Here is a 27,614-nt window from a genome sequence, read left to right as displayed (position 1 = left end):
CCCTCATCGCCCATCTTCCTGCACAGCTCAAAATTTTAATTGCTGTCTAGTTCTGGTAACATGGCTCTGCTCCTGGATTGGGATTCTCCATCTCTCCCACCACCTCCCTCCCTCTCTGCAGGGACCAGGGGAAGGTGGCGGTGGGGCTGCAGTCTCCAGGTGGCTGTCCCATCCTACCCGGCTGGGAATTGAGGCAGAGCATTTCTCTTGCATTGACAGGGTGGTTCGAGGGGCTGTGAATGAGACCTGATAGACAGGTACAGCCAGTTATGCAGCCCCCCCATACTCCTGTCACTGCCGGCAGGCAAAATGCCTCAGAAGTATGCACAGCTGCTCCATCCTTAAATAATATTCACTTGTGTAGATGGTCGCCCTGTTCTCACCCTAGTACCACTTTGCTTTGCAAGGATTAATCACGCTCCTTAGGAGCCCTCTGAACATCAGCAGAAGAGTTTTACCTTTCCTGTCTGAAGGTCTGAACAAAGTATCAGGGAAGACAACAGATGACTCCAGATCTTTTGGATAATCTTCTTTAATTTCATGAAATCGTGGTATTCTAGCTCCCGTGAAATTAGACTTGTCAAAGATGTCAACAGCAATAACTGGGGGAAAAAAGTTTCCCATAAAATAAACTTAAATGTTTTCAAATATGATACAAAATGAAACATGATTGGAAGGTTAAAATATCTGTACAATGTAGAGAAGTCATTTAAACCACAAAATACAAAGTGAAATTTAGTTTTTCTCAATTATTACCTTAAATGATAACTGAAAGCTTACATGTCAGCATTATGTTACATTTATCAAAATATCAATTTATTTTGCAGTGGAAAGGATTTCACAAGAGAGTATCTCACACTAGGAAAACACTACTGGAAACACTGGGAATATAGATATGGAATGTTCCAATTTCAGACTTGCTTCTTGTAGGGAGAACTAAATCTGCTACTTCAGAAATATAATTCTTCTGCATCTGTTAAATTGCAAAGTCAGCTAAGCAAAGAAAATAATCTGGACCTGGTACTATTCCTTAGTCCTCTCATCTAGTTCTCCTTCCTCTACATTAGCAGTTCCTCTCAGCCTCACCTCATCAGCTCTGCCTGTTGTCTAACTGCCAAAATATTTAAAAACAGCTGAGTTGGCTTGAACTTTCCCATTTAAGAGAAGTCATTGAGTGCCAATTTAGATATTCTAATAAAAGTGAGAAGCTGGAAGTCCTGGGGGTAACCCTACATTGAAAGCTGTGTTCCACTGCAAGTTTCTATATGAAGAAATATCCCAGTTAAGATCTGTAAATTCCCATTCCTTTCCTAGTCTCCAAATAACTCCCAGATGAGCCACTACAAAACTCCATTAACACCATGTTCACCTGGCAAAACTGTTCAAAAGAAAACAGACCCCTTTCAGGCCAGAGTTGCCTCATCCCTCCCAAGGCTCACGCCTTTTACTCAGGAAGAACTGGTCAAAGAAAATCACGATTTACAACCTGCAAGAAATTCTGGTTTTTGTTTTAATCTTAGTTCAGTTAAAATACTGAGCATACTTTTTTTCTCAGTGTGAAGATGAAAATATTTTGATTCTGATAGTCTGAATTAAAAGGAAATATTTTGGTTTTCGTTTATTAAACAGAAATCAAGGTATTTCAGTTTGGCTTAGTTCAACGATAATCCTTCCCCCCTGGAGGTGATACAGTACTTTATAACTTTGTAGCTTGACTGTCTGATGCTTTGCTTTTCCTGCCCCTGTCACTGTGGATGTGAAGCAATCTCAGGACAAGGTTTTGTATGCAAAGGTAAATTCACTTCTTATACGAATGGGTGTAGTTGGCATAAGACAAGTTTTTTGGCACAAGAGCCCTTCTTCAGGTCTGAAATAGCAGCAGCAGCTTGAAAAGTTAAATACAAGTTCAGGCTGATAAAAATTTAGACCATCTCTGAAAGAAACACCAGACAGCAATGCTGTTTGAGAGGGACCTCTGAAGGTCACCCAGCTCAGTCTCACCTCCCACTCCAAGCAGGACTATCACCAACACCTGATCAGCTCAGACTGCTGGTACCTGGGGAGAAAATGAAATAGAGAGGGCAGGGAATAAAATGGGGAAAGAGTTCGACCAGGCTGTGGTTGCTGTGCTTCACTTGCACGCATATGGCAGGGACATCTGTGATGTACATCACAGTCCTGAAAGTGCAGGAGCTGCTATTCACTGTTCAGAGGAGTCATGGAATTTGATAGGTGGGGAACGTGTCTTGGTATATTTGATATTTCCTTCTCAGTTTAGACCCACACCTGGGCACAAGTGGTGTTCCCCAGGGCTCAGTATTGGGGCCAGTTCTGTTTAATATCTTTATCAATGATCTGGATGAGGGAATCAAGAGCACCCTCAGTAAGTTTGTAGATGACACCAAGTTGCATGGGAGTGTTGATCTGCTCGAGGGTAGGGTGGATCTACAGAGGTATCTGGACAGGCTGGATCAATGGGCCAAGGCCAGCTGTATGATGTTCAACAAGGCTCAGTGCTGGGTCCTGCACTTGGGTCACAACCACCCCATGCAACACTACAGGCTTGGGCAGGAGGGGCTGGAAAGATGCCTGGTGGAAAAGGACCTGGGGGTGTTGGTTGACAGTCAGCTGGATATGAGCCAGCAGTGTGCCCAGGTGGCCAAGAAGGCCAATGGCATCCCGGCTTGGATCAGAAATAATGTGGCCAGCAGAACTAGCAAAGTGATTGACCCCGTGTACTTGGCACTGGTGAGGCTGCACCTCCAATACTTGTCTAGTTTTGGGCCCTTCACTACAAGCAAGACACTGAGGTGCTGGAGTGTGTCCAAAGAAGGGCAACAGAGCTGGTGAAGGCTCTGGAGCACATGTTGTATGAGGAGAGGCTGAGGGAACTGGGGTTGTTTAGTCTGGAGAAAGGAGGCTGAGGGAAGACCTGAAAGGAGGTTGTAGCCAGGTGGTTGTTGCTCTCTTCTCCTGAGTAACAAGTGATAGAGTGAGAGGAAATGGCCTCAAGTTGCACCAGGGGAGTTTTAGATTGGATATTAGGGAAAAATTTCTTCACGTGGTTGAGTCACCATCCCTGGAGGTATTTAAGAGACGTGTAGATGTGGTGCTTAGGGACATGGTTTAGTTGGACATGATGATCTTAAAGGTCTTTTCCAACCTAAATAATTGTGTAATTCTAAGGATATTTTGGATCCCAAGGATTTTGCTCTGATGGTGGCTTTTGGAAGGCTGGGAGTGTGTTTGAAGGCTTGGATGGGTGATTCTGAGAAAATACCTTTCAGCACAGGTATTTCTACTGAAGATGATTTTCTGGATAGGTTCCAGGCTAGGAAGACATGTGAAAATCAGAGGTTTATGATCAGTAGTAGGTTGGGGTTTTTTTTTGTATTGCAGTAATTCTTTGGGTGCTCATGGTGTGATTCTTTCAAGAACATGATCTACTATGTTCAGCTATACTAGGTGGTCTCAAAAGGCCTTACCTTTACTTACCAACTTTGTCCTTCCTACCACCTGTACACTACTGTGGCTACAACAAAATAGAACAGAGCAATGGCACAGCCCAGAAGGAAAACAGATCAGACACGTCCCAGGAGGCCCCCATGGCAACTGAGAGACATGGATCAAGGCTCAATTGACTTGAAATGAACGAAATAATTAGATTAGAAAAATCCAAGTATATAGTTTCTCAGTGGGTGCTACTAAAACAAATAGCTAGCAACTCTATCCAGCACATTTTTAGAGCTCTAATACAAAATGGCAGTTTTCAACACAGATACTCACTCATGTTAGTGGCAACAATGACAAAAGGTCTCATGTAGGTTTTCTTCATGTTCTGGGCCACATTGTTGAAATATTCCTCATAATGTCTGAGCAGGTGAGCGGTGCCACCCTCTGTTCGCTGAATTTGCTCCCAGTGCTCCTTATTGCTGGGGTCCAGTAGAGCACTACCCACTTTGATAATATTCTGAGAAACAAAGTACAAGCCTAAATTATGAAGCAAACAAAACGCTGGGTTTCAAGTGAGGAATATTGAAAATGATTGGCATTACTGCCTCAGTGAGTGTATAATGAGATACGTTAATGCAGGCAGGGTCTACTGAAGCCATATGAAGCCAAAACTGGAGACTGTAAGAACTGCCTACTCTCTTTCCCCTTTATTACAGGAAACCAAGCAAGAAAATGCAGAAGGAAAACCTAATTATGTTTTCTTTGTCTCGGAGTGATGAGAGACAAGAAAAGCAGAATGCTTGGTATGTACACTAAAGAACTCCCCCAGAGAAATCAAAATAATTATATGTTAAAAATCAAAAGAAAGCGATATTGCTTTCTCCTTTATTTTGATTTTTTAAAAATTTTTATTTTACTAGGACAACCTGCATGGCGAAGAATGACAAGAGGGACTTATAAACTTACATATACAAACTTGAAAATACATAAGAAAACTTAAATCATGTTCTCCCCTCATTTTTATGTTGCTTACAGTGTTAAAAAGGAAGTTCTAGCTGAGGACCTGCTCCTTCTGCCCTTTCTTATAAGAATATGCAAAGGGACCCTCAGGGTGAATGGAAGAAGACCCCAGAAAAGAATGTCAAATGGCTTAAATGGGAAAGGTGCTAAGAAGTTTTGGATCCTGGTGTACATACGAACTACATTGTTGTGTCAAAACTTAATTCATAACTAAGGTAAAATCTGCATAAATTATGGTAGGAATTAATCACCTCAAGCTCTAAAATAGCCAAGGTCAATATATAGGCTTCATTTAGAAGCAGATGAAAAATATGCTATATTTTCTAAGTGTATGCAAGCGTGTCCCTGAGGTAAAAGAGCTGCCAGTATGACTACCTTTACCTAGGGTGGAAAGCAGTACATGGTTCTCCAGGAGACATATGCTGTACTTGGTACCAGGTCTCCTCGGTGTTTGTGAATGTCATTTATGGTTTTTTATCACCTATTTTCAGGCTTCTACCTGAGACTATAAAAAAAAGTAAATCCTTCTCCCCTTGTGCTCTCTCAGCCTAGAATGTTACCTCTTTTTCTCATGAGCTTTACTGATTAGTTTTCCAATTCCTGCCCTATCCTAAAAAACATTTAGGGAGTTCTTGAAAACATCATCTGTATGAGTTTCAGTGCCAAGTGCAGAGAATAATAAATTAAAGCAGACATTTCCAAACCATTTTTTTTTTTTGCTTATTGTTCTTATTTTTACTTAACAGAACATGCTTAAAATGAAGTTTCTTCTCGAGATCTGAACAGGGGAATTCATTCACTCCACAGCCTGCAGGTACAAGTTTGTCAGCACAGTGTCTCCTTAGGAGAGGAAAAACGGAATCTCTTAAATTAAATCTGGTGCACCTAAAATGTTAAATGTTTCAGAAATTCTATGCTTTTTGTTGACTGTACAGCCCAAGACATTAAAGAGTTTTCTCAGCCACATTTCCTCCTGCTCCCACCTCTCCAGGGACATCCTCTTCAGGTGCAGCTTGGCCTTTTTTCCCCCCAAATCTGCCTGACCTGGCTGGTCCTCCTGGAGCACTATGAGCAGTGAGCTGGGTGTCACACACCTTCAAAGGGAGCCAGACAACCTTTGGCCAGCACAGAGGCCAGTCTCGGCCCATGGAGGGTTGTTCCAGCATCCCTACGCTGGTGCCTGAGCTCTGGGCTCTGCTAGCACAGGTCCAGCGGGATGATTTAGCTTGAACTCTGTGCTGTGCCACGGTCGGGATCTTGGAAATAGTACTGGCAAGTGTGGACAGCACTATCCTGCAGCACGCATGGCAATGAGGAGAGCTCTACGAGCCTGACATGGGTCATCCAACCTTCACATTTTCAGACCACAGAAAACTTCCAGCTTCCTCAGTATCTCACATGTTTTCACGACAACCATGTGTTTCCCCCAGACATGGAGGGTGCTAGAGTTTGTTCTCTAGACCTGGTCAGGTCTTTGCTAATAATTTCATGAATGCTCTGACTAACAGAAGCCCTGTGGAACACATTTTTGTATGTGCTTCAATCACTTAAAATAACAATACAGTATGAAGTGTCTTTCAATGTACCAACTCTTTAATAAACACAACTGAAATGTTTTCAAACTGAGTTATAAGAAATCTTCAGATTCAGCAACTAGCTCAGAGCTAGTTCAATGAACATTTAAATGAAAATGATCACGTTAAGCAGGTTTTCCAACAAAACTGAATATGGAACCCAAAGCTATTTGATTCAGGAATAACACAACTTGATTATTTTTTCATTTGGGGAATTTTGCTTTTGGTTGTTACTATAATGATATTTATTATAACAGCTCTTTCTATGATATGTGTATTATATACACATGTGTGCACATACACACACAGAACCAAGCTTCCATTCCAAACTGAGAAGACCGACTCATTTGTGAAACAGATTAAGCAATTACACAATATTCACTCCACCTCAAAGTCAAGTTTAATTATCCCTTGCTATAAAACTTTTAAAGGAAACTGTAAAGGCTCAGCACAGTATCTCTCTTACTTCATTGAATTCCACGTCCCTTGTGGCTGCCAAGTCAAACCCTTGCTGCTGGCTCTCATATCGGAGGACCCGGATCATCATCTGGTAAGCTGTCCTCACATCATTGCCATACAAGCTCTGTGTGTATTTGGTGGCATTCTGCAGCACTCTCACGATCCGTATAGTTTTGTCTCCATCCAGCTTGGTCTCATTGTGGTGTAACTTCTCATTCTGAATCAGAGACAAGAAGGAAGAAAAAAACCCAACTATGTATGTTGGTTTTTTTTTCCTTTTTCATTCTAGTTACAAAGACAATCATAATTTAGAGATTTTTGCCACAAATAAGTTGTTTAATGAAAATGGTGTTTGTCTTGAGAAAGGGTTGACAGAACTCAAGAGAAAATGTAACTGAGACCCAGAAAAGCATGATGGGAAATGAGGGACTCAGTCAAAAGACGGAGTGCGGGGATATCAAACTGGAGTCTGAATTGATCATTTACAAAATAAAGGCAAAACTGAGAAAACACAGCTTACCATGACTTTTAGGTCGACAAAAGTGCTGGTGGTACAGTTGAAAAGCTCAGGAGGCAGCCAGCCCTTCTCAATGTTACAATGGCGAACTGCATTTCCTGAAGGAAACAAAGCGTTAATGATAAACAATGTCCTGAATTGTGCTGTGCACATCTTCACAGATTTCAAATATCATAGACTTTCAAAACTTCCTACATTTTCAAGTTTGTTAGAGCTATGCACGTATTTCACTTTCCAAACTGGGATTTCTGTCTGAGAAAAGTTAAAGACTGCTAATCTTCATGAATTTTTTTCCTCAGGCTTCACAGAAAAGTTAGGCAAGGTTCAAGATCTACCCAACTACTCTCAGCCTTGCTGCCCTAATGTTCTCAAATGAAATCAGCAATTTTATACCAAATTTTTATTTATATTTTATTTATATTTATTTATTTATATTTATACCAAATATGAGAAAGATTGTGCATTTCCTAAATATTTCTGAAAACACATCCCTGCTCAGATTTCTGTACAATAGCCTATGTAGGAAGACGTCCTGGAAAAATGTGTCTTCGTGTCAAAATGTGCTGGCACCTTTGCATGCTGCACACATAAACACTCCAGCGAACACGTATAATTGCCTTTTGCCACTTGTGAATGGTCTGTGAGCAGCTTACTGTTTAATTTAGCCTATTATTTTGTACTATTTGTCAAATAATTTTAAAATATGATTCTTGGCTGTGGTTCCTTCACAATGAATTTCAAGTTATCAAATTCAAAATTTACATTGTGCTAGTTAACTTGCACGTAGCATATTGCATGTGTCTAAGCCATTACTAATATCTAAAAACAATTGTAATTATCTAATTATATTATTTCTCTTCTATGATCAGGTGAATACAATTAAGACTCGAATTCTTAATCTGAGTATTCATTATTATAAACCTTACTTTTTTTTGAATGTTCTGTAAAATTCACTTAAAACATGCAATTTCTGTAAATACCCTCGTCTTCTAGCCTGTTTGCTAGAAGAGACACTGGGGTCAACCACAAGAACAGTGTAGAAAACTTATTTTAATTCAACTTTATACTGTTCAATAATGTGACTATTGTTCACTCATTAAAAAGAATAATCAATTCTACCTCCTAATATCCTCAGAACAGGAACTTGTTGCCCACAAATTTTCTACACACTTACAGGCAGTGACCTCCCCTGAGTAATATTTGGGGAAGTCACATAACCATTTAAAACCCACTGAATCTGAGGAGAGCTTGCAGCAGAGAGTTACGGGGCCCAGAAATGAGACAGAGGTTTCATTTCCCACAGAACAGCCTTCAGAGAAGATCGTGAACTCTGTTTTCAAAAATGTGATAGTTTTCAGGGACATATGAAAAAGCAGGTTGCCATTTGCTCGTGCTTTTTAAAATGTGTTTTTCAGCCATCTGATTTATGGGTTAGAGAAAAGATGTTAGGTGGAACAACACGAGTTCTGTTGTAACTCTTAGCTTTATTAGTCTCCGATGCCAGTAAAGCAATCATCACATAAATTATTTTCCTCATTTTATCTTTGCCCAGAGGAGCTGTATCGCTAAAGACACAAATCACCAGAAACCAAAAGTTACGTGTGTAAGAATTGCTTGATAGAGCAAATAGAAAACTGGACTGTGCTTTTTTCAAAAAACAGATACAGGATTTCTGTATTTGATATAAGTTTATCTGCTGCACTTTTGCATTTATTTTTTGCTACTATTCCAAATTAACAGTTTTTGAGTTTCAGCTAGCTAAATTTTTCTGCTTGTGATATGCATGATCTATGCTGTAATCTCTAGACCAAATGAATTAATGTCATTCTCTATGTACACTTTTTTTTTTTTCTTTTTTTCCCCTCAAACAGGCATGTAGATAAAGTAGTTAATGTTTTACCCAGGGAACTTACCAACTGATCCCTTAGGACATGGCACAGCAGCTGGCTGGCCAAACTTGGTCTGTGGCCACCAAATACCAGCCTCAAAAGCTTTGGGACAGCCATTATAAATTACTGAAAGAAGAAAAAGAAATGATGCAATTTCTCTGACAAGATAAAAACCACAACAAGGAGATATTTCAACCTGCCTAAAGGACCTTCCTGTAATTCCCAAGCACTGTCAGTATACCTGTCCTCTGCAGTGCCTTCCAAGCTGTAACCCATCAGCTGCTCCCTATCCAGCAGGGCAGGCAGACAGGTACAGGCAGAGTAGAGCTCAGGATGATTATGGGGCTCTGGATTTTGGCTCTGCCTACCTCTGCCTGCTCCTTTATTGTGGGAAAACGTTCCTCCTTCGTTTCACCCACACACTGTGGTAAGATGGTTGCTGTAGCAGCTTTGTGCTGATCACAGGAGGAGGGTGGGTGGGTGAGAGGAAAGGCAGGATGGGCAAGACAGAAAAGAAAGGCAGAGGGCACTAGGTGCACAGCACAGCCTCTGTGGGCAGAAGGTGAGAGGACTCTCACCTGCCTCTTCAGCTGCAGCACAGCAATACAATGCTGCACTGGCATATGAACTCAGGTTTCAAGTAAAATTTGGATTAGTGTTTTGCTCTCACCCCCTAATCTTGCTGTATTTCTATTTGATGAAAATTAAAGACATATGAGCTTTTTTCTTTTTCCCTAGCTCCTATGAGTCATACTGGCACAGACTTCGGAGGAGGGGTGCATGTTTAATCTGCTGCAGCTCCCACTGCCCCTGCTGGAGTCACCCTGACAGGCTCACATGTGCCCTGGGATGCAGCTGCATGCCCACCGCTGTGCACCACCATCTGCCCGCTGCAGCTCTGATCCTGCAACTACAGCCCTGCTGATCAGCAGCACTTGCTGGACAGCAGGTACCTTCACAGCCCTTCATGGTAACTTCGGCAAAAGGGTTGTCGCAGCGGTTGCACTGCCGCCCTATGACACCGGGTTTGCAGGGACATTGTCCTGTCTCCATGTCACAGGCACGTGTGTGGGAGCCAGATGGGAAGCAATCGCAGGGGTAGCAAGTGTCACTGCTCTGGGGCCTGTAGTAATTTGCCTAGAAAAAAACAAAATGACAGACATGAGGTATTTGATTTGACTTATATTCCAAACTGCTTGTATTTCTGAAATCCTCCTCTAGCAGCATGTGCATCACAAAAGGGCTAGTTTTGCAAAGCATGGGATAATAATGGTATTACTATTAACAGAAAATGTAATTGCTATGGGAAGTGTGCTGTGTTAGTCCAGGCAACATGGAGAGGCAAAGCTGAGTGCTGGGGGATGGCTGGGCTGCCCTGTGCTGCAGAGACCTGGGGTTTGGATCACCATTTGCAGTGGAGGCGGAGGGCCCGCGTTGCTCCTTGTGTACTTGCTGTCAGTGACAGTAAATGTATTCTTGGAGGATCTGCAGTTTTCTCTGCTTTGCCATTCCACTCTTACATGACACGAACAAGCCAGTAAGGAAACTTCTTGCACTGTCCATTTGCATGGTGGAGAGCAACCAATGATCACGTATTCAAATTGCATCTGTAAATGCTTTTGATCTGAGGCATTACACAATTACACAAGAGCATGGTGCTGGCACCCCACTGACTCGATTTAACGCAACAGTTGCTCTGTGTCCTGCTGGCATTTCGGAAAGGAATATGGGGCCAGATTCACTGCTGCCCGTCTGCACAGGCCCAGCTTCTCTGATGTCATTCGAGCCTATTGTAAAACCTATTGTGAGAAGTCCTTTGTGAAACCTTCAGCAGGGAGGCGCCTTCCCTCCCATGTCCCCTGTCTGTCCCTGCCAGTCCATGGCAAATTCCTCTTAAACTCGACAGAGCCAGCACTGAGGAAAGCATTTAGCCTCTCATATTATTTACCTCTCTCCAGCTGCTAGGTCTTTTGCTGGCCACTGCACAGGGGAGAGCTTCACCCAGCCGGCCTGAGCTGTTTCATGGCTATTACTCACTTGTGATACACAAAACACTACTGGCACTCCTCTGCACCCTGGTCTGATCTCCCCCGATAAACCAGGCTGCACTTCAGAGAGATCAGAGCCAGGCTTTCATCCTCTCAGTTTTGCTTTCCAAATGCAAATAAGATAAGAGCTGCACAGTATGATTTTGTAAAGGGTGGTGCCAGCAAAATGTTTTAGGATTAACTACACTGTGCACATATATATATATATATATGATAAATATATATATATATATATATGATACAAAGCACAACTATGTGTACTTTATCTCAGATACTCACTTGTTGTAGTTATTAGTGGTATAGTTACTTTTTAAACTAAAGAAATTTTGACTTGACTGGTTTCTTTTGCTTACCTTGCAGTGGCATTCTCCATTGGTCTTATTGCAATCAGAATCAAACCCTTTACTAGTCTCACAATTACATGGGCCACAGATGGGATTTCCCCACCAGCCTCTGGGACAAGGCAAGTCAATCCTATAAAAGAAAATCAAAATTGAAAGAAAGTTCTTTCAAGCTTCCTCTTAAATGGCAGAAAAATGAGAGCTTTGGGCCAAATCTGCACTCAACACCAGCAGTTTACAGCATGTAATGTATCTCACTGCAGCAGCCAACAATCAGTACATATATAAATATATATATATGCTGTAATAAAAGAAAATAAATAACATTAGTGCTATGACACTGTAGAGGGAATGTTTCTCTAAATGTTTTCAAGACTATCTCCTCTTTATAAGGAGTATACATCTGTATGAGCAAATAAAGTGCTCTTCCCATTGGGAGAGGGCAATGGGGCCCACACTGCATAATGGAACAGTGCTAGGGCAGGCTGGACAGCCTGTGACAGGCTGTGCTTGCACTTCAACACCTCGGGCAACTGCAGGCAGTGTTGAGCCTGTGCCCCGATTTACCTACTACCACAAACAGACTTGGGCTACAGCTCCCTAGCACGTTTTATCCCACTCCTCATCCCCATGGACAGGTTCCTGTCCCAGCTCTGATGTGGGCAGCAGTGCTTGTTCAACCTGTAGGGATACTAGCTCAGGTGCAAAGCTGGCTGCAAGCTCACGCTATAAAGAAACGTCACTACTTTCAGCCAACCTGGCCTTCTCAGCCAGCTCACCTCAAGGTCTGAAAAGCCCTGGTCTGCCACAATGGTAGGTGGAGGACCCCTCTGGTTGGGGACATGGAAGAGGGAAGGGTTGCAGCTTTGATCCAGACTATGAATCAAAGACTATGAGTGGAGCAGCAGAGCTCGTTGGAGGCTGTGCAGCAAACCAAAAGCCACCCTTGCTGAAGGATAATCCTCATATTCACTGGCTCTATTTCTTCTGGCTGAGTTTCTAAGCAGGTTTGTCCCAAGATGCCCCAACGCTAGTGCTGGCAAGGAGAGCTCTGGAAAGGGGCCAGAGCATCGACCAGGGTCTCTGATAGCTGGAAGTCTTTGTCAAGCAATAGCCTGAAGGATGACACTGATGAGTCTGTGATCAGCATAATGCACAAGGAATCCCCTCTCTGCTGCTCATTTTAAGAAGGAAAAGCTGTTTGCCGTCTGTTTCTAAGATCAAGCTGAATTTTGTTTATGATAATTGCCACGTTTGTACTACTATGCCTTCTAATATGAAAATCCACAATGCTGCACTTGACATGATGTCAGTAGATAATGACAAGGGACTGCATCACTAATCTAGAGGAATGAAAGATGAATCTGGCAACAGCACGGCCAACATTTGCAAGTCCACATAACAAAAATCAGAGGAAGAAGCTTGCGGTTTTCAAAGGGATGGAAACATCACATGAGCAATTCCTAAATGGGCAGACAAATGCACTTCATTTGCACATCATGAATGGCCCATATTACAGTAAATCAAAGTGCCATCTCTGGGATAAGGCTGGCTGCTGAATGCTTATCTGAGACTAGGAAGCCAGTGATGAGAGAATCTGCATGTTTCTCCCACAGAGCAACAAGACATAGGCCTCCCAGAGTGTCCTGAAAAGATGGCTTTTTGCCAGCCCAGGGACTGGACCCTAACTGCAAAGCAATTTTATCTGGCCACAGGCTGCCTAACTGGGTGCATCGCTCTCTGTGTGTGCTGGGGGAGCTGAAGGAGAGATGGAGAGCAAATTCAGGCCAAGCCCACCACAAGGTACAGGTCAGATGCAGTGCTGTGTAACACAGCACAACTGGTCAAGCCCATGAGCTGCTGATGAAGAAAAGCAACCTCTGAGTATCTGGAAGTTTGCCTGGCCTCTGGGAAGAGAGCTCAGGAGTGCTGAAGGGCAGGGAGCCTGCAAATACCATCCACTGTGAACACTTAAATAGTAACAGGAAAGCTAACTGAAGCAGAAAAGGAAGTGGGAGGACTGCTGCTTTAAGAGAAGAGCTACCTGGAAGGATCAAGAAACCAAAACCAAAAATAATTCTCTTACTTGCTCTCGCAGTACTGTCCATAGTAGCTTTGCCCACATTCACAGGTGTAGCCATGGGATGAGCTAGGTTTGTGCACGCATGTGGAGACATGCTCACATGGGTTCAAGTTACATACGTCAACACAGTCTCTTCCAAAGTACCCTGGGGAGACAAGGTCATAAAATTATAGCAACCGTTGTAATTTACGATTTACATGTCTCCAAAAGACCATCTATTTTAAGGTTATACACTAATAACATATCTTCAATAATCAGTAGATTCCTCCTGAGATATTGTCAGAAAGAAGGTACTCTTTCCCTCTCAACAAAAAAGATAGTGGGCTGTTCTTTTCAACAGTCTTGAGGCACCCTTGTGCCTTTCATTCCCAGTTTTATATTCAGGGCACATGTCACAAATAGTTTTGTATTCTCTCCTTGCATGTATGGGAGGTGACTGTGCTGAGTGCTGACAGCATGTGCTGGCTACATGCACCAAAACAGAGAAAACATTCAAAGTATCTCGATTAGGATGCAGGGTGTGAGACTGAAATTCAACAGCAGAAAAGGCTGGGAAAGAAAAAAAAGGAAACAGACAAAAAGAAAAGGGGAGGTGCACAGAAAAAACCCTTTGGACCAGAGACCATCTTTCTGTTTCCTTGACACATTGCCTAGAACAAATGATCCTGCAGTTTCAAGGGTGCTACAGTAAGACCGAGAAAGATAATACTGATTGGAAGAGGAAAAGTCAGAAGAAGAGCACTTCGCAAGCATGCTGCTGCTGCCGCTGCCACTTCTCTTCTGATGAGCACATGAAGATGTGATCTAGCTTCTGGATGAGTGCATGGGATGGTCACTGGGTTACCTGGGTCGCAGACACAGGAGTAGCTGTCCCAGTCATCACTGCAGTAGCTGTGCTGAGGACAGGGGTTGGAATCACAGGGGTTATCTACTTCGCAACCCTCCTTCACATTGATCTTGATAGCCTGTTTCATGTTGAGTGTAGCTATATTTGTAGACGTCTCTCCCATTCTTACTCCCTAGTGAAAAAAGACAATTATTTTTAAATTAGTCTTCATTCAGAATATGGTACTATGTGTTTCACTACTTCCATTAATCCATGAGGCTACATTTTAAAGAAACATCACCCGATGAGCTGAACCTAGATTTTTTCTTCAAATGCTATTCCTCCGAGAGACCAGATTTGTACTTGGGAAAGTGAGTGCACTTTAATATTTTAACTCTTAGATATTTTGATGGAGGAAACAGAAGTATTTGAGAACAGATTAAAAAGAAAACCTCATACTTTTACATGGGTATTTTCCTAGAAGTTCAGTTTGTCGCTACACTTTGCATTTCATACCTGCATACAGCCATAAAATCCCTGCTGAACAGAGACTTGGTCTCCAGAGACACCTCCCACAATGATGCTTTTCATTTTCAGTCCAGGTAGTTGATTTCCAATCTGCACAGTGCTCTGTTGAGGAAAAGGACAGTTGATAAGCAGCTCTATCATACTCTGTGACACAATCTACTTTCTGTAGTCACGGAGTCAAGCAGTAGCTGACAGTAGATTACAGAAAAAATATCAAAGTAGTGGGGAACTAGACATCTGGATGTGGCTTTTTACAGACTTGTTCATAAGATATCTTGTAATTAAGCTTAATAAATTAATATAACTTTATTAGGCACAAAGTAGAACATGGCTCACAGCTGTCATGGTTTGAACCCGACTGGTAGCCAAACACCATACAGCTGCTCACTCATGTTTCCCCACCTGAGGGGTGGAAAGTGAATTGAAGGGTAAAGGGAGATTCATAGGTTGAGATAAAACCAGTTTAATAATTGAAATAAAATAAAACAATAACAGAAAGTACAAACAGGTAATGTACAATGTGATTGCTCACCACCCAATGACTCATATCCAGCCTGTTCCTGGCTAGTGATCCCAAAAAGACTAAGATCCCGAAACCACAATCCCAGAAGTGAGAGAGAACCCCCTCTTTCCCAGTGGACCTTCCTTTATATACTGAGCATGACGTTACATGAATATGTCACAGGCCAGTTTGGGTATGTTGCTCTGGCTCTGCTCCCTTCCAGCTTCTTGTACACCTGTGCATGGGCAGGACATGGGGAGTTGGAAAGTCCTTGATCTCTTAGCAACAGCTGAAAACATCAGTCTATTATCAGCATTCTTCTCATACCAAATCCCATACTGAATGCAAAACAAGGCACTATTCTAGCTACTAAGAAGAAAAATTAACTCTATCCCAGCTGAAAGCAAGACAACAGCATAAGTATTTGTCCACAATCCTTTATCCTACTTTCTCCTAAAAACATTTCTGTAGTGCTTAGTGGCAAAGTCATGATGCTGCCTTACCTGGTACATCCCATAATCCAAGGACATGACAGCAAGGTACTTGATGTCTTTACCATCTTTAGCACTCTTCAGCTCTATTAATAAATGATGCCATTCCCCATCACTGACTCGTGACTGGCTCATCTTCAAACTAGCAACCTGGCTCAAGCCACTGTACACTTCAAACTGCACATAGTTGTTCAGTATCTGTTGAAAGAAAAAATCATGCCTATTTTTTGCTACATATTTGTATTTGATGGGGAAGGGGGCAGAGGGCAAGATAATGTTTCCTAAGACAATGCAAAAGGGAAAAGAGCCCAAACAGTAAAGAAGGGAGCACTTGCAATAATGACTTGTATGACTTTGGATATTCAGACTCTAATTTACCCTACTGACAAAAAAAAAACCCAAAATAATCAAGAGACACATTTTTTGCATCTATATTGCACACCATTACCTTTGTTTAAAAAAAAAAAAATCTTTAAACCAACGAATCTGAATTTTACAATGATCTTTCAATCATTGATCTTTTGAGCTTTGTAAAATGCTGAAGAAATTATTTATATTTATTGATGTGCATTTAGCTGGGTGGATGAAGCTATGTAGTTCATGTGGCTTATCCACTGATGGGGGAGAATTTCTAAGCAAAGGCTGCCACATTTTTACCTGAATGTTGATCTTGGATGCAGCCCCAGCATTGGCTTGCATTAACATGCCATTGACTTTCCGGGTTCTGAACATCAGCCCAATGTACCATGGCACAGAGATGGTAATGTCAAGGTCACTCCAAATGATAATGCTTTCACCACTGAAACGCTGAGGAGAAGGCATTGCTGTAAACCGAAAGAGAGGAGAGAAACAGTTGATATCCTTCAAGAAAAAGGTTAAGAGGAGAAATTACACTATGTCACAGTGATGGTGCAAGGTAGCTAGTCTCTCTTCCATTGAGCTATTTTTAATCTGGAGTAAGAGCCAGTCTAGGGGTGTTACTGTGAAGCAGCCAGTAATACTGTAAATTCACAGCCTACCCTTGTTGTGGGGTAGGCACCTCTCACTCAAAGGCAGCACATCCACACTGCTTTGGCATTGCACAGGTGAGAGATGTTCCTAGAAAGGGAAGCTCAGGATCTCTACTGATACAGTTCTGCTCATGAGTGGGTGGACAGGGCAGGAAGTTATGAGGGCAACAGCTGCTGCAGTTGTTTTCAACATATCCTCGATTACCTTGATTAACAGATTAAACGTGGAGGAAAAAGCTGGGAGGCAACAGGAAATATTAATTAATTATAAATACTGCAGGGCCGGATTATTCAGCTGTTTCAGTTTCACAAGGAGAAAGTTTGTGTGGAATTGCCTAAATCATCTGCTTTAAATATCTTGATGTGGCAGCCAAAAAGTTGTCCCCTCTCTAACCTTGCACTAACACAGCTCCTACAGAGAGACACCAATGACAGCCTTCAATGGAAAGTTCTTTGCTGATGGAAAATAGGGGAACACCGACCCTTTGGACTTCTAAAGTAGTCAGCTCAGGTAACAGGAACTACAGCACCATGGATTAGTTGATCCCACTGGTGGGATGTACACTTTAAGCTATGGGAGCTCTGTGCTATTTGTAGCACCTCATGGCACCTCCATCATGTGTGGCACCTTGGAGTGGGATATGCAGTCAGTCCCTGCCTGATGTCCACACTCACAGGTCTGCTGGTGAAGTTCATGGCAGCTTTCTGCAAGTGGAAGCAGGCTTTAGAGACTGATTGGCACCCAGACTTGTATCTTGTCATGCCCTGAGCCCATGTGGATGGTCAGCGAGATGACAGGTCTTAACTGCTTCCTTCCCCTTCTGCTCCATAGTACTATATCTGCTGCCTCTTCTGGATTTTCTTATAGTAGAGAGATCATGTATATACAAATGCGTATGTGTTCCTATAAAACGGCAAGTCCTTAGAAAAAGTTAGAGGGATGACATCATAGCAGAAGATGGAGTCAGGTTGATCTGAAGTTGCATTTTTTTGAGGAAAAAACCCAAACACCAAATTCTGATATGCCTGCCTTGCTGGCTTCTATAAAGGGAAAGGCTGTGACTGGGGCAGAGCAGGGGCTGGAGAAAAGTGTAAGCCCTTCAGCTTCTATTTGTGAGAAACAAGACGTCAGTGACTAGTGGACTACCACTAGCCAAGCCAGAGGTGTACTTGACTTGCCCTTCTCTAAGGTGTGGTTACCCAACCACCCACCCTGGGGTAAGTGCAGGCAGCGCCAAAGGGCAACCCTTCTCCCTCCTGCTCCAGGCTGTGATCTTCCCTTTGCAGTCATACTCAGTCCTCCATGAATGCTAGCAGGGGCATATGGTGGAACAACTGAAGCTTAGCCTGCTCTTGAAACCCAGGCATCAATTTAAAATGGTTTGCCACCAGACACAGATGTCCCCAGCTTGCTTAAAACTTGAGTTCAGTGCTCGAGGTCTGGCTGCCTGGACCAGGGCATGATTCATCAGTCTGCACTGCACCACATCAGTGTAAAAGTAACCAGAACATAGCTGTGGAACAGGATCATCTCCTCCTGCTCCACATGTGCAAAAGTCAGCCCTCTCCTTCCTCCTCTCCTCTGCCGACCTTCACAATGACCTCAACTTCCAACTTCTTTGCTACTGGTTTTCTAGACCATTGAAGAGATTTTTAAGTTTGCCTGCCTCTGGAGAGTGGAGCCAGGATGCAAACCTTACGGGCTTCCCACCTGCTAGAGGCTGGGAATGCTGTTTGCAAGTGTTTCGGCGCCACTCCTGGGAGAACAGGACTGGCATGGCAATTAGCCACCTTCTTCCTTTTCTCACCCGTGGTGACTTTCTGTGCTTGCAAATACCATTCCCTTCCCACACCTCCTCCCAGCTCCCCTCCTTACCCTGAGGCCAGGGTGCACCTTCCCCTGCTAGTAAAACAAAAATTCACATCTGTCAGCCCCCTCTGACTTTCCTCCTCCGGCCAGCCCTTCCCTATGCCTGGGACCAGCGGTCTCCATGCAGGAGTTGGTGGCCACATCCAATGTACCCAGACGGGCCCTGACCACCCCTGTCACTACAGAGGCGAGCGCACACACTTCCAAGCACAGCATCTCCCTGCCATCGGCGATGCAGGGATACAAATTAATTGTCTTCCAAGGTGTGTCACTTCGAAGTGCAGCCTGTGTATCTACATACACTTTTAAGAGACACGTACATCTAAAAGGCCATCAGAAAGATGTGAGGGCTATTCGCTATGGAGACTGAGGGCCTGGGGAAACACACTGCCAACATCTGGATGTCACCTGCAGGTTGGGTGTAGGCCATGTGACAGCTTATGTCGTGGTGCAAACCCGCGGTGCTGAGCTCAGGGCTGGTGCAATGACATTAGCCATCCAAGAGCAAGTCTGGTACAGCTGCTAAATCTTCCTCACAGCATTGCAATATCTCAGTTTTTAAAAGAATTAAACTACAACAAATGTGAAACTCATTTTTCCCTAATTTTATCCTCCTTCTATATGACAGCAGAAGTAGATAGGAGCTGCCAGAAGGTGAGTTAGCACATCCTAGGAGGGTAGTGAAGGTAAAACCTGAGTAGTGCAGATCAGATTCCTGAGTTTCTGAAGAGTGGGCAATCAGAAAAACTGGATTTTTAACCTGCCAAAGTTTTTTTTCCTCTGTGAGCCTGAAGCAGATCCAGCACTGCCAAAGGTAGTGGAGAAATGCATCAACCAATAACTCCTACACAAGAATGCAAATATTCTAGCTAATTATTTTTTTCTTTAATAGCTGCCTAATAAAAGCTAATGCGGTTAGGATCATATCTGAGCACTCAAATGAGCAACCCGAAATCCTTGTATTGTACAGCAGTGATTCCTCCTGACTTTAATGTCAGACTCTTGAAATCTTTTGCTGCATTTCAGAAAAATTAATTTCTTTCTTGGCTTGCAATTTTTCCTTAGCGACACTGCCTCATAAATATTATCAAAAAGGCAAGCAGCCTGCTGTTTTCAAACTATACCCCCCACCACCCCCTCCTCCGGCAAACTGACACATCAGCAAGAACACAGGATAACCAAATGACAAAGAGGACTTGGAGGAATGCACAGCACTAGAGGCAGAGGAGATCGCTGGGACAGGTGGAGATAGTGATGCTGTGACTGCATGATTCCAGTCATCTGTATTACCTGAACTTAAAATGAGTATCCAGTTATAGCTACAGGGCAGTTCTGAGGTGATTCTCTAAATCACATACTTCATGTTTTGGTCTTGAGTTTGGGATAAGAAAATGATTAATAAAACACACATTTGATTGAATTTTTAAGTTCTGCTTCAAAACTAAGATAAAGACAGAGGGAAGGATAAGTTTTGCATGTGATAGTACTACTTCCCATTTACCCCAGTACAGGTCACACCAGAGTTGGGCCCTGGCACTCTCCTGGAAGACATCAGCACAGGTTTGTATCACAGATGCCAGCTTATCATGAAGAAAACACCAGAACTTCACTGACAAAGATAGTTGACATGGGACACATGGAAAAAGTAGACCTTCATATAAACCTAGGGAGCTCAAAATATTTGAGGAGCTGCTATAGAAAGCAGGTACCTTGCTAGGGGCAGTAATAGCAGTTGTCAGCTCTACATGAGGTGGAACATAGGAAAAGGCCTCCATCATTCATCTTCCCTGTCTCTTACCCTACATACCCTCATTTCAAAGTCAAAAACTTAACTATGTGTCCTCTCCTCCTAAATTGCTGCTTCTCGGGCAAGGGGAGAGCATCTGCCACCACCTAGATCTGGCCCAGGTGGAGGCATACTGTGCTCAAGTGGTCTGCAAATCACTGTGGTCTGTGCATCTCAGTTTTGAGACCTGCTACTCCAGGGTCCATGCCCTGCTGTGAGTAATCAAGAATGTCTGGTTTGGGGTAGACATACAAAAAGAACAAAATCCTTGATCATACTGCAAACTATTCTGAGCTAGGTGTCACAGGGGTATAATGGAAATTAAAACCTACCACATCTGTAACAGAGGCCAGAATCTGGCCTTCTGTTTCTAGGAAAGCCATGCCTTGTTTAGGTTTGACAGTTTTTCTGTCCTGAAAGCCTCCAGGAAGACTCCAAATGAGCAATCCTCCACTAGACATGTATGTGCCACCTTACAGCGGGCAGCCCACTGCTGCACTGACCCCAGGGGACCCCTCACGCAGACAACTCCTTGCTTCCTTGGGATGAAACTAACTGCAAGTTCTTCACGCCCTACAAAACACACCTGTTGCTCCTTCCTCATCCTTTGTTAATGAGGTTTTACACATATACACACATTGTGTTCAATCAAAGAAAAACTCAATAAAACTGAAAGTGCTTGTAGTCAGCAGAGAGTTGCCTTCTTGCCAAGAAAGTGGTGATTAAGACTGCACATTCACCCTGGGTTTGGGTCAAAGCCCAATAAAGTCAGCGGGATTCTTTCCACTGATTTAAAGGGGCTTAGGATCAGGCATTTTTACTATAAACAAATCACTAAATACTGCCAAGTTCTGTTGAACTACTTTGCTTATGTAAGTAAATCAATGAAAGCTGCTGTTATCCATGACAGTATGTCAGTTACCATATTTACTATATAAGTGATCTCTAAAAATATTTCAAATAGATAATGGGTGACTTTTAGTCTTAATTGCAATCTTTCAATGTCTATTCCTTAAGCATTACAGTTTGACATACATGCTATGAGATGTTAATGACAGGTAATGAAAAGTGCACACACGACTACGCACGAAGAGGTCTTTGCATCCTACCCTGCTCGCAGTTTTTCCCTCCATAGCGTACAGGGCACTCGCAGATATAGGTGTTCCACTTGTTGACACACGTGCCTCCATTCTGGCACCAGTTGGTTTTGCAATAGTTCCTCTGTGCTGCACAGCCTGAAATTCAGGAAAACAGTTACTTGGCATAGTTGTAACAAGCAAAAGACTCTGAATGATTGTATCTGAGTTTGCATGTAAAAAGAAGACATGACCACTATAGGTTTGAGGGTTTTTTTAATATCCTTGAAGTCAGTGAAGCAAAATGTGGATGGCAGAAGTTTATGTGAGCTGAGCAAGTGTCATATTCCTAAAGACAAATCTAACAAAGGCTATTAAATACAGTCACTGAGCTGTAAATCTCTGGGGACTAAGAGAAAATTTTTGGGAAATACCACTGCATGGTTGTCCTGTTTTTATGCTCTTGCCCTGTCATCCACTGCTGGAGACGGTCAGATTGACTGGTGCTGTGACTCCGCACCACTGTTCATAACTTACTGTCATCTAACCAAGACACTAACCAGGGAAAGCGAACGTGCAGTGTTACGCAGTGGAATAACACTACTATACATCGTTGTTTTAAACTATATGGAAACACATTTCCAAACGACTAAAAATAAATCCATCCTAAAGAAAACACTTCATGGCCTCCTGATGTCTGTTTCCATACGATAAAAACTTTTTTGTTTAATATTAGAGACCTAAGTGTTAAAAAAGAGCTCCAAGACAAAAGAGCAATTTGAAGTGTATGCTATGACTTCCTTCTTAATCCATGATCAATGCAACATATCTAAGAAATGCAATTTAGCTCTTACACAGACCTTCAGCAGTGTGGAAGGAATGGACTTGCCATTCTAGCATGTAAGGGCCAGTTTTATGATGATGAGAACACTTTATACACCAGAACTAATCCCGGTCAGGGATCCAAGTACTGGAAACCAAATTAGAAACTTCAACAGGCTGCTTCTTGAAGGAGGTTTCAGATTTGGAGGACTGGAGAATTTGATTTACAGAACAAATATAATTTATGAAAAAGTCATTAAAAACGCTATCTTGTTCATTAAGTAATCCCACCAGCTTTCACAGCAAAGTGACTTTTAAAAGGCAGTTTAAAAAAAAAACCAACAGACAAAAAGTTAATTTAGGAGTAAATTCCCGGGTGAAACTCATAGCAAAGCAGAAGGTCTAAACCAGCCCGGTCTTCTTCTGTGTGCAGCTTAATCCTGTAAGTGTGTGCTGTGCCACAAGCTATTGTGTACATCCTTGGCATGGACGCAGACTGCACCTTCCTCAAATAAACGAGGTCTGGATGCAGCTGTGCCAGTGATGTGGTGGCAGCACAATGCCCAGCAGCACCTTAGGCCCCTGCCATGCAGCCTGGGGCAAACGCTTCACACTCAGCAGTACTAACAGGGGCACAGGGGCCATTTCAGACACCTCTGTCCCCTGACCCTTCTTGGGGTTCCTCCCAGTGCTGGCCTCTTCAACATCCTAATCCCTGTTACACACACAGCTACAGCAGAGAGCTTTCTCGTGTTGACTTTTGAGGCGGTAGTTGCTCATACCTGGCAGAGTGCCATTATTGGCAATGAAACTAGCCATGTCGATCGGCTTGCTGTCGATAGACAGGTTCCTCATGCAGCCGATAAACTGTCTGTTGTGCACTGGGAAATCTTCAGGCAAGTTTGGGACACCGCCAAGCAGGAGAGGGCCAGTTAGGTCCAAAGATCTGAAGAAACAAAGAAATGCTCACCGTTTCTTGCATATAGTTTGTTTTGTTTTGCTCTTTATCTCACTGCTTCCATAAGCACTTGTGAGCTGTTTAGTTTACCCGTGTTGCCATGCACTTCCCTCTGCTACATCAGCACTTCCCTCTGCTATATCAGCACTTCTGGAGCTTGTAATCAAAGCACCTTCCAGAAACACCATCACTTCTAACTGTCATGTGCATACAGAATCCAGTGACCTCTCCCTAACAGTGGTCAATATGAAGAACAGAATGAAAATTATGGAAAGATGTGCAGCCACAGGACATTTGTTTCTGACTCCAGTCATCCAGGGGTTGTCTTATGCTCCTCAGCACAAGGGTTGAGATGCTGTAGATTTTGATATAATGATTTAATTATTATACTGTACCAACCCTTTTAAAATCCTCTGAAGAGTTTATTCTTAATCACATCTAGTGGATGCAGGTTCCACTGAATGACTCAACACTGTGTGAAAAGTATATCACCTCATCGCTTTGAATTAGTTCTAATTGTTATGGTGGCCCCGTCTCTTGGAATTTTATGTGTGTATCTCAACAGTCTTTCTACTATCACTTTATCTCTCCACTATGCTGCTTTGCTGTCCATCTCCTCTTTAAACTCAAAAGTACTAATCATTTTTGGTCTTTCCTCACAGGAAAGTTTCTTTCATATCTAATGATTTTCAATAGCCTTTTCTGTATCTCCTTTATTTCTATCTTCTTTCAAGATAGGGCTTTTAACTTAAATGATGGAAGTAATAAGCTCTTCAGCCATACCCTTCATTAACAAAGTCTAACATTTTATTTGCCCTTCTCTCTACACTTTCATACTGAGTAGATGGTTTGGGGGGGCTATCCACACTGACGTCTAGGTCTTTCTTTCTTTCTTTTGCATTTTACAAGTAATTTGAACACATGTCTGTATCTACACAAAACACTGGGCATTCCACCATGTGCACTGACATATGCAGTATCCTCCAACAAATTACACCTACCAAACTAAACCTGGTTACTTTTTGTTAAACCGTATCTGCTTTTCCAACTTAATTTTCTTAGCAGTTAATCACATACTGTTGACTCTCCCCTGGGAGAAGAGTGGAAAACGCAAATACAGGGAATCCTTACTTCTTTGAGCCCGTTTGAGTCCCCTGGGCAGCGCAGGTGTAGTTTCCAATGAGGCTCCCGAAGCGCACAGCCACTGCTGTGTCACAGTCGTCTACAGTCACCACGGCCACCTTCTCTCCTGAAGGCCCATGGGGGATTCCTAATCGCCCAATGTTGGGCTTCAAGAAATAAATGGCACATGTCATACAGTGACACATATCACATGGGATTTAAATACTGGTTCAGCCAGCTCAACAACATGCTTCTTCCTGTCCCCCAAAGGGGACTAAAATAGGATATGTAAACAAAATAGCAGAAGTTAAGTTGACCTACAACATCTAGGCAAGAAAAAAACTCAACAAACGACTTCAAATAAAGTGTACAAACACTCAGTGTGATATACAGCATGGTCAGAAGTGGCTTTGGTCTCTTCCACTGCTGAACCACTTTGGCCCAAATCACTTCAAAGATTCATTTTCTTACTTCTGCACAGCAAACGCTAATAAATTCTGCTCATTTTGCAACTCTTCACCTCAAGTGAATGAAGTCACTTGAATTTGAACACTTTCTGAAAAGCATAGAATGATGTAATATCACAAGCAAAGCTAAAGGCTTAAATCAAATTTTGTCTGAAGGGGGTACTCTGTCAGGGTTGCCAGAAATTGAGTGCAGGTTCCTATAAAGGCTATAGTGAAAGGTTGTCTGATGACTGGGAGGGAACGTAGAAGAAGACTGCTTGTTCCAGCTATAAGATGGAGGGTACAGGAAACCACTGCCTATTGCTGAGCCAGTTGATAAGCTCCTGGGTTTTAGTCACGGGCGAATAGTGACCTCTGGAGCCGGACAATCAAAAATAATGGATGGATCTGAGCTTGCTTATGCAGCTGTTTTGGTCCAAGTGTGCAGACTGACACCATGAGTGGTGTACAGAAGATAGGAAGAAAGTGTGTTTTAGAGTGGCAATAAATGCTCTGGCTTTCCCTCATCACTGGCTTCACCCAGGCAGTAGGAAACTCCTGCCCACCTAATCACAACGTGCCCTGGTGAACATGGGCCAAAAAACCTAGAATTGTCACACTCAGTTTCACACCTCCATTGTTATTGGCTTAGTCTGCTAATCACCCTGCTGGCAGTTGTCTTTCTCCCCAATTCAGCACCTACCAACAACTGGGGGAATTCGGTGATCCTGACAGACAGAAAAGCCACGGGGAATCCAAACCCCAACTTCTGTGCCTCCACCACAAGCACATCCTTCATCTCCACTGATGTCGTAACTGATGAGATGTACCCCAGTGTGACTGACAAGAGATTATATCTGCTATGCAGAAACTCAAGAGACAGATTCCTCCAGTGGAGAAGTGCATCATGATTGTTAAAAAGGGGGTGCACGTATAAACAGCAGCCTAGCAGCCTCAGTGAAGAGCCAGGAAATTCTGTAAGGAAACCGTTTTCCATGTTTAGTGTTTGTGGAGAGCTACAAAGTCCTAATCTACCACTGGTGCGGGATCTCTGAGGATTTTATGGGTACAAGAGAAGCAATGAGCTGAACTCCCCTGGTTTTGCTGCCATTCCTCTGCAGGCAATGAGACACCCCACAGGACTGAAGTCACCAGGATCTGACCAGACATACAGCACAACAGAAAGCCGAGAGATAATTTTATGATGTGTTGATGAACAGTAGTTGCAACCATATAAAAATGGAAAGATGGCTAGGCATCACACTGTAGTTTGCTGTACGCTCACTTTAAAACATATATTGCTCAACTGTGTACTGAAATTCCTTATTTGAACAGCAAACAAGGAAGCAGTAAGGGGATAAATGCCTATTCTTTCTGTTTCACTTGTACACACATAATTTGTTAAAATACCTAAAGTCACTTTCATCATCTGTAAAGAGATACAGATTTATTTATAAGGCTAATTATCCCAGTGAAGAAAAAAACATTTAAAAAGGTATTTCCTGGTGTCAATTCCAGTTGGAAAGTATTTTCCATTTCCTCTACCAAGAACTAATGTGATCACATAGTTTGGCAGTTACACAGTATAAGGTTTTGACCTCTCTTGAGTGATATTAAGGTAGATTTATTTTTTCCGATACTCCCTGGACTTTGCCACTGCCTAGTTTGGAAAGACAGGAAGCATACATATTTGCAGTGATGAAAGTGTTACTGTATGCAATGATGGCAATGTTAGGGAGCAGCTTTTCAAAGTAAAAGAAAAAATACATAGAAAATTAACCAACTGACAGGCAGGCCTTCCCTTCCAAAATGTTAATGTTTACATTCTGGGTGCTACTTCTATTCATTCGGAGGAATGATTCGATTAACATTTACGTTCTTGTGCTTCACTGAAATAACCTATTGTTTCTTACATGGGAGCCTCGACAAAGGCAGGGTATTTATTCTCGCAGCAGGGGGGGATCTGCCCAGTGTTAATCAAGATTGCAACCTGATGAGACCGCAGTTTGCAGCTGCTCCTTCACAGTCAACTAGCTGCAGTGGCAAATTGAATTTTTTTCTACTTTTATTTAACATAGAAACCAGAAAGTGTTTCTCTAGATGTTGATTGTTCATTGCAGTGAGGATCTCTGGCATCTCTTTGGCTCTGATGACCACACAGAACCATAAACTGATGAGAAGAAATGGAATATTCCAGTGAATGAAGAGAGACCTATTGGCAGTTCAAACCATACTTCAAACGTAGTGATTTTTCTGACCATGTTAAAGGCTCATTTGACAGAACAGGCTTTTCCCAAAATGAAAGAACACGTTGCTGGGAAAGGAAAGACAGATTTTCTGAGTGATTTAATGCGACATGGACTCTTTTTTTCTCTTATATGTGGCAAGTGCTACACTACTCATCTTCTCAGCAGCTAGCATAGGGAATACTTTATAACTGAAATGATATAAAATAAATAAAATACTGGAACAAGGGGAGCCTAAGTTAGGAGTTCCTTCAGAATTGAATCATGAAACTGATTTTATTCATTTAATATTTTGATTAATACTAAATATAGTTTGCTGGTGATGCAAAGGATATTTAGAGCATCATGCATTAAAAAAAAAAAAAAGAATCACTTTGAATAGTTGAGTGCTAGAAAGAGAATTAATCACACAACATGAAACCTGGGATCTAATGACAAGAATTCCTATTGCAGGTTCAGAGACCATCAGCTATAAATGATGAAAATTAAGAAAAAATAACTATTCACTACAAAACAACTATGAACCATGGTGTGATTAAAAGGTTAA

The 27,614-nt window shown here is 42.5% G+C and overlaps 1 protein-coding gene across 6 annotated transcripts in view; it reads right to left on the bottom strand.

Annotated features, from left to right (window-relative positions):
* CELSR1 (cadherin EGF LAG seven-pass G-type receptor 1) overlaps positions 1 to 27,614 on the bottom strand; it is a 174,361-nt gene that overhangs the window by 29,761 nt on the left and 116,986 nt on the right. For all 6 annotated transcript variants that reach the window (XM_026868159.1, XM_026868161.1, XM_026868162.1 and 3 more), the window contains exons 6-20: positions 24,385 to 24,542; positions 23,078 to 23,241; positions 21,507 to 21,632; positions 16,389 to 16,555; positions 15,744 to 15,929; positions 14,727 to 14,840; positions 14,229 to 14,403; positions 13,388 to 13,529; positions 11,314 to 11,434; positions 9,866 to 10,049; positions 8,937 to 9,038; positions 7,027 to 7,121; positions 6,514 to 6,723; positions 3,787 to 3,970; positions 459 to 602 (exon numbers count right to left, since the gene is read on the bottom strand). In XM_026868159.1, the coding sequence (XP_026723960.1) occupies positions 459 to 602; positions 3,787 to 3,970; positions 6,514 to 6,723; positions 7,027 to 7,121; positions 8,937 to 9,038; positions 9,866 to 10,049; positions 11,314 to 11,434; positions 13,388 to 13,529; positions 14,229 to 14,403; positions 14,727 to 14,840; positions 15,744 to 15,929; positions 16,389 to 16,555; positions 21,507 to 21,632; positions 23,078 to 23,241; positions 24,385 to 24,542 (2,272 nt within the window). The remainder of the gene's footprint in view (positions 1 to 458; positions 603 to 3,786; positions 3,971 to 6,513; positions 6,724 to 7,026; positions 7,122 to 8,936; positions 9,039 to 9,865; positions 10,050 to 11,313; positions 11,435 to 13,387; positions 13,530 to 14,228; positions 14,404 to 14,726; positions 14,841 to 15,743; positions 15,930 to 16,388; positions 16,556 to 21,506; positions 21,633 to 23,077; positions 23,242 to 24,384; positions 24,543 to 27,614) is intronic.

The sequence above is a fragment of the Athene cunicularia genome (assembly GCF_003259725.1).
Source record: "Athene cunicularia isolate RWA chromosome 1 unlocalized genomic scaffold, athCun1 chr1_part2, whole genome shotgun sequence".
In the NCBI taxonomy this organism is placed as follows: Eukaryota; Metazoa; Chordata; class Aves; order Strigiformes; family Strigidae; genus Athene; species Athene cunicularia.
The sequence above is the reverse complement of the archived record's forward strand: the minus strand, read 5'-3'. Positions and strand labels throughout refer to the sequence as shown.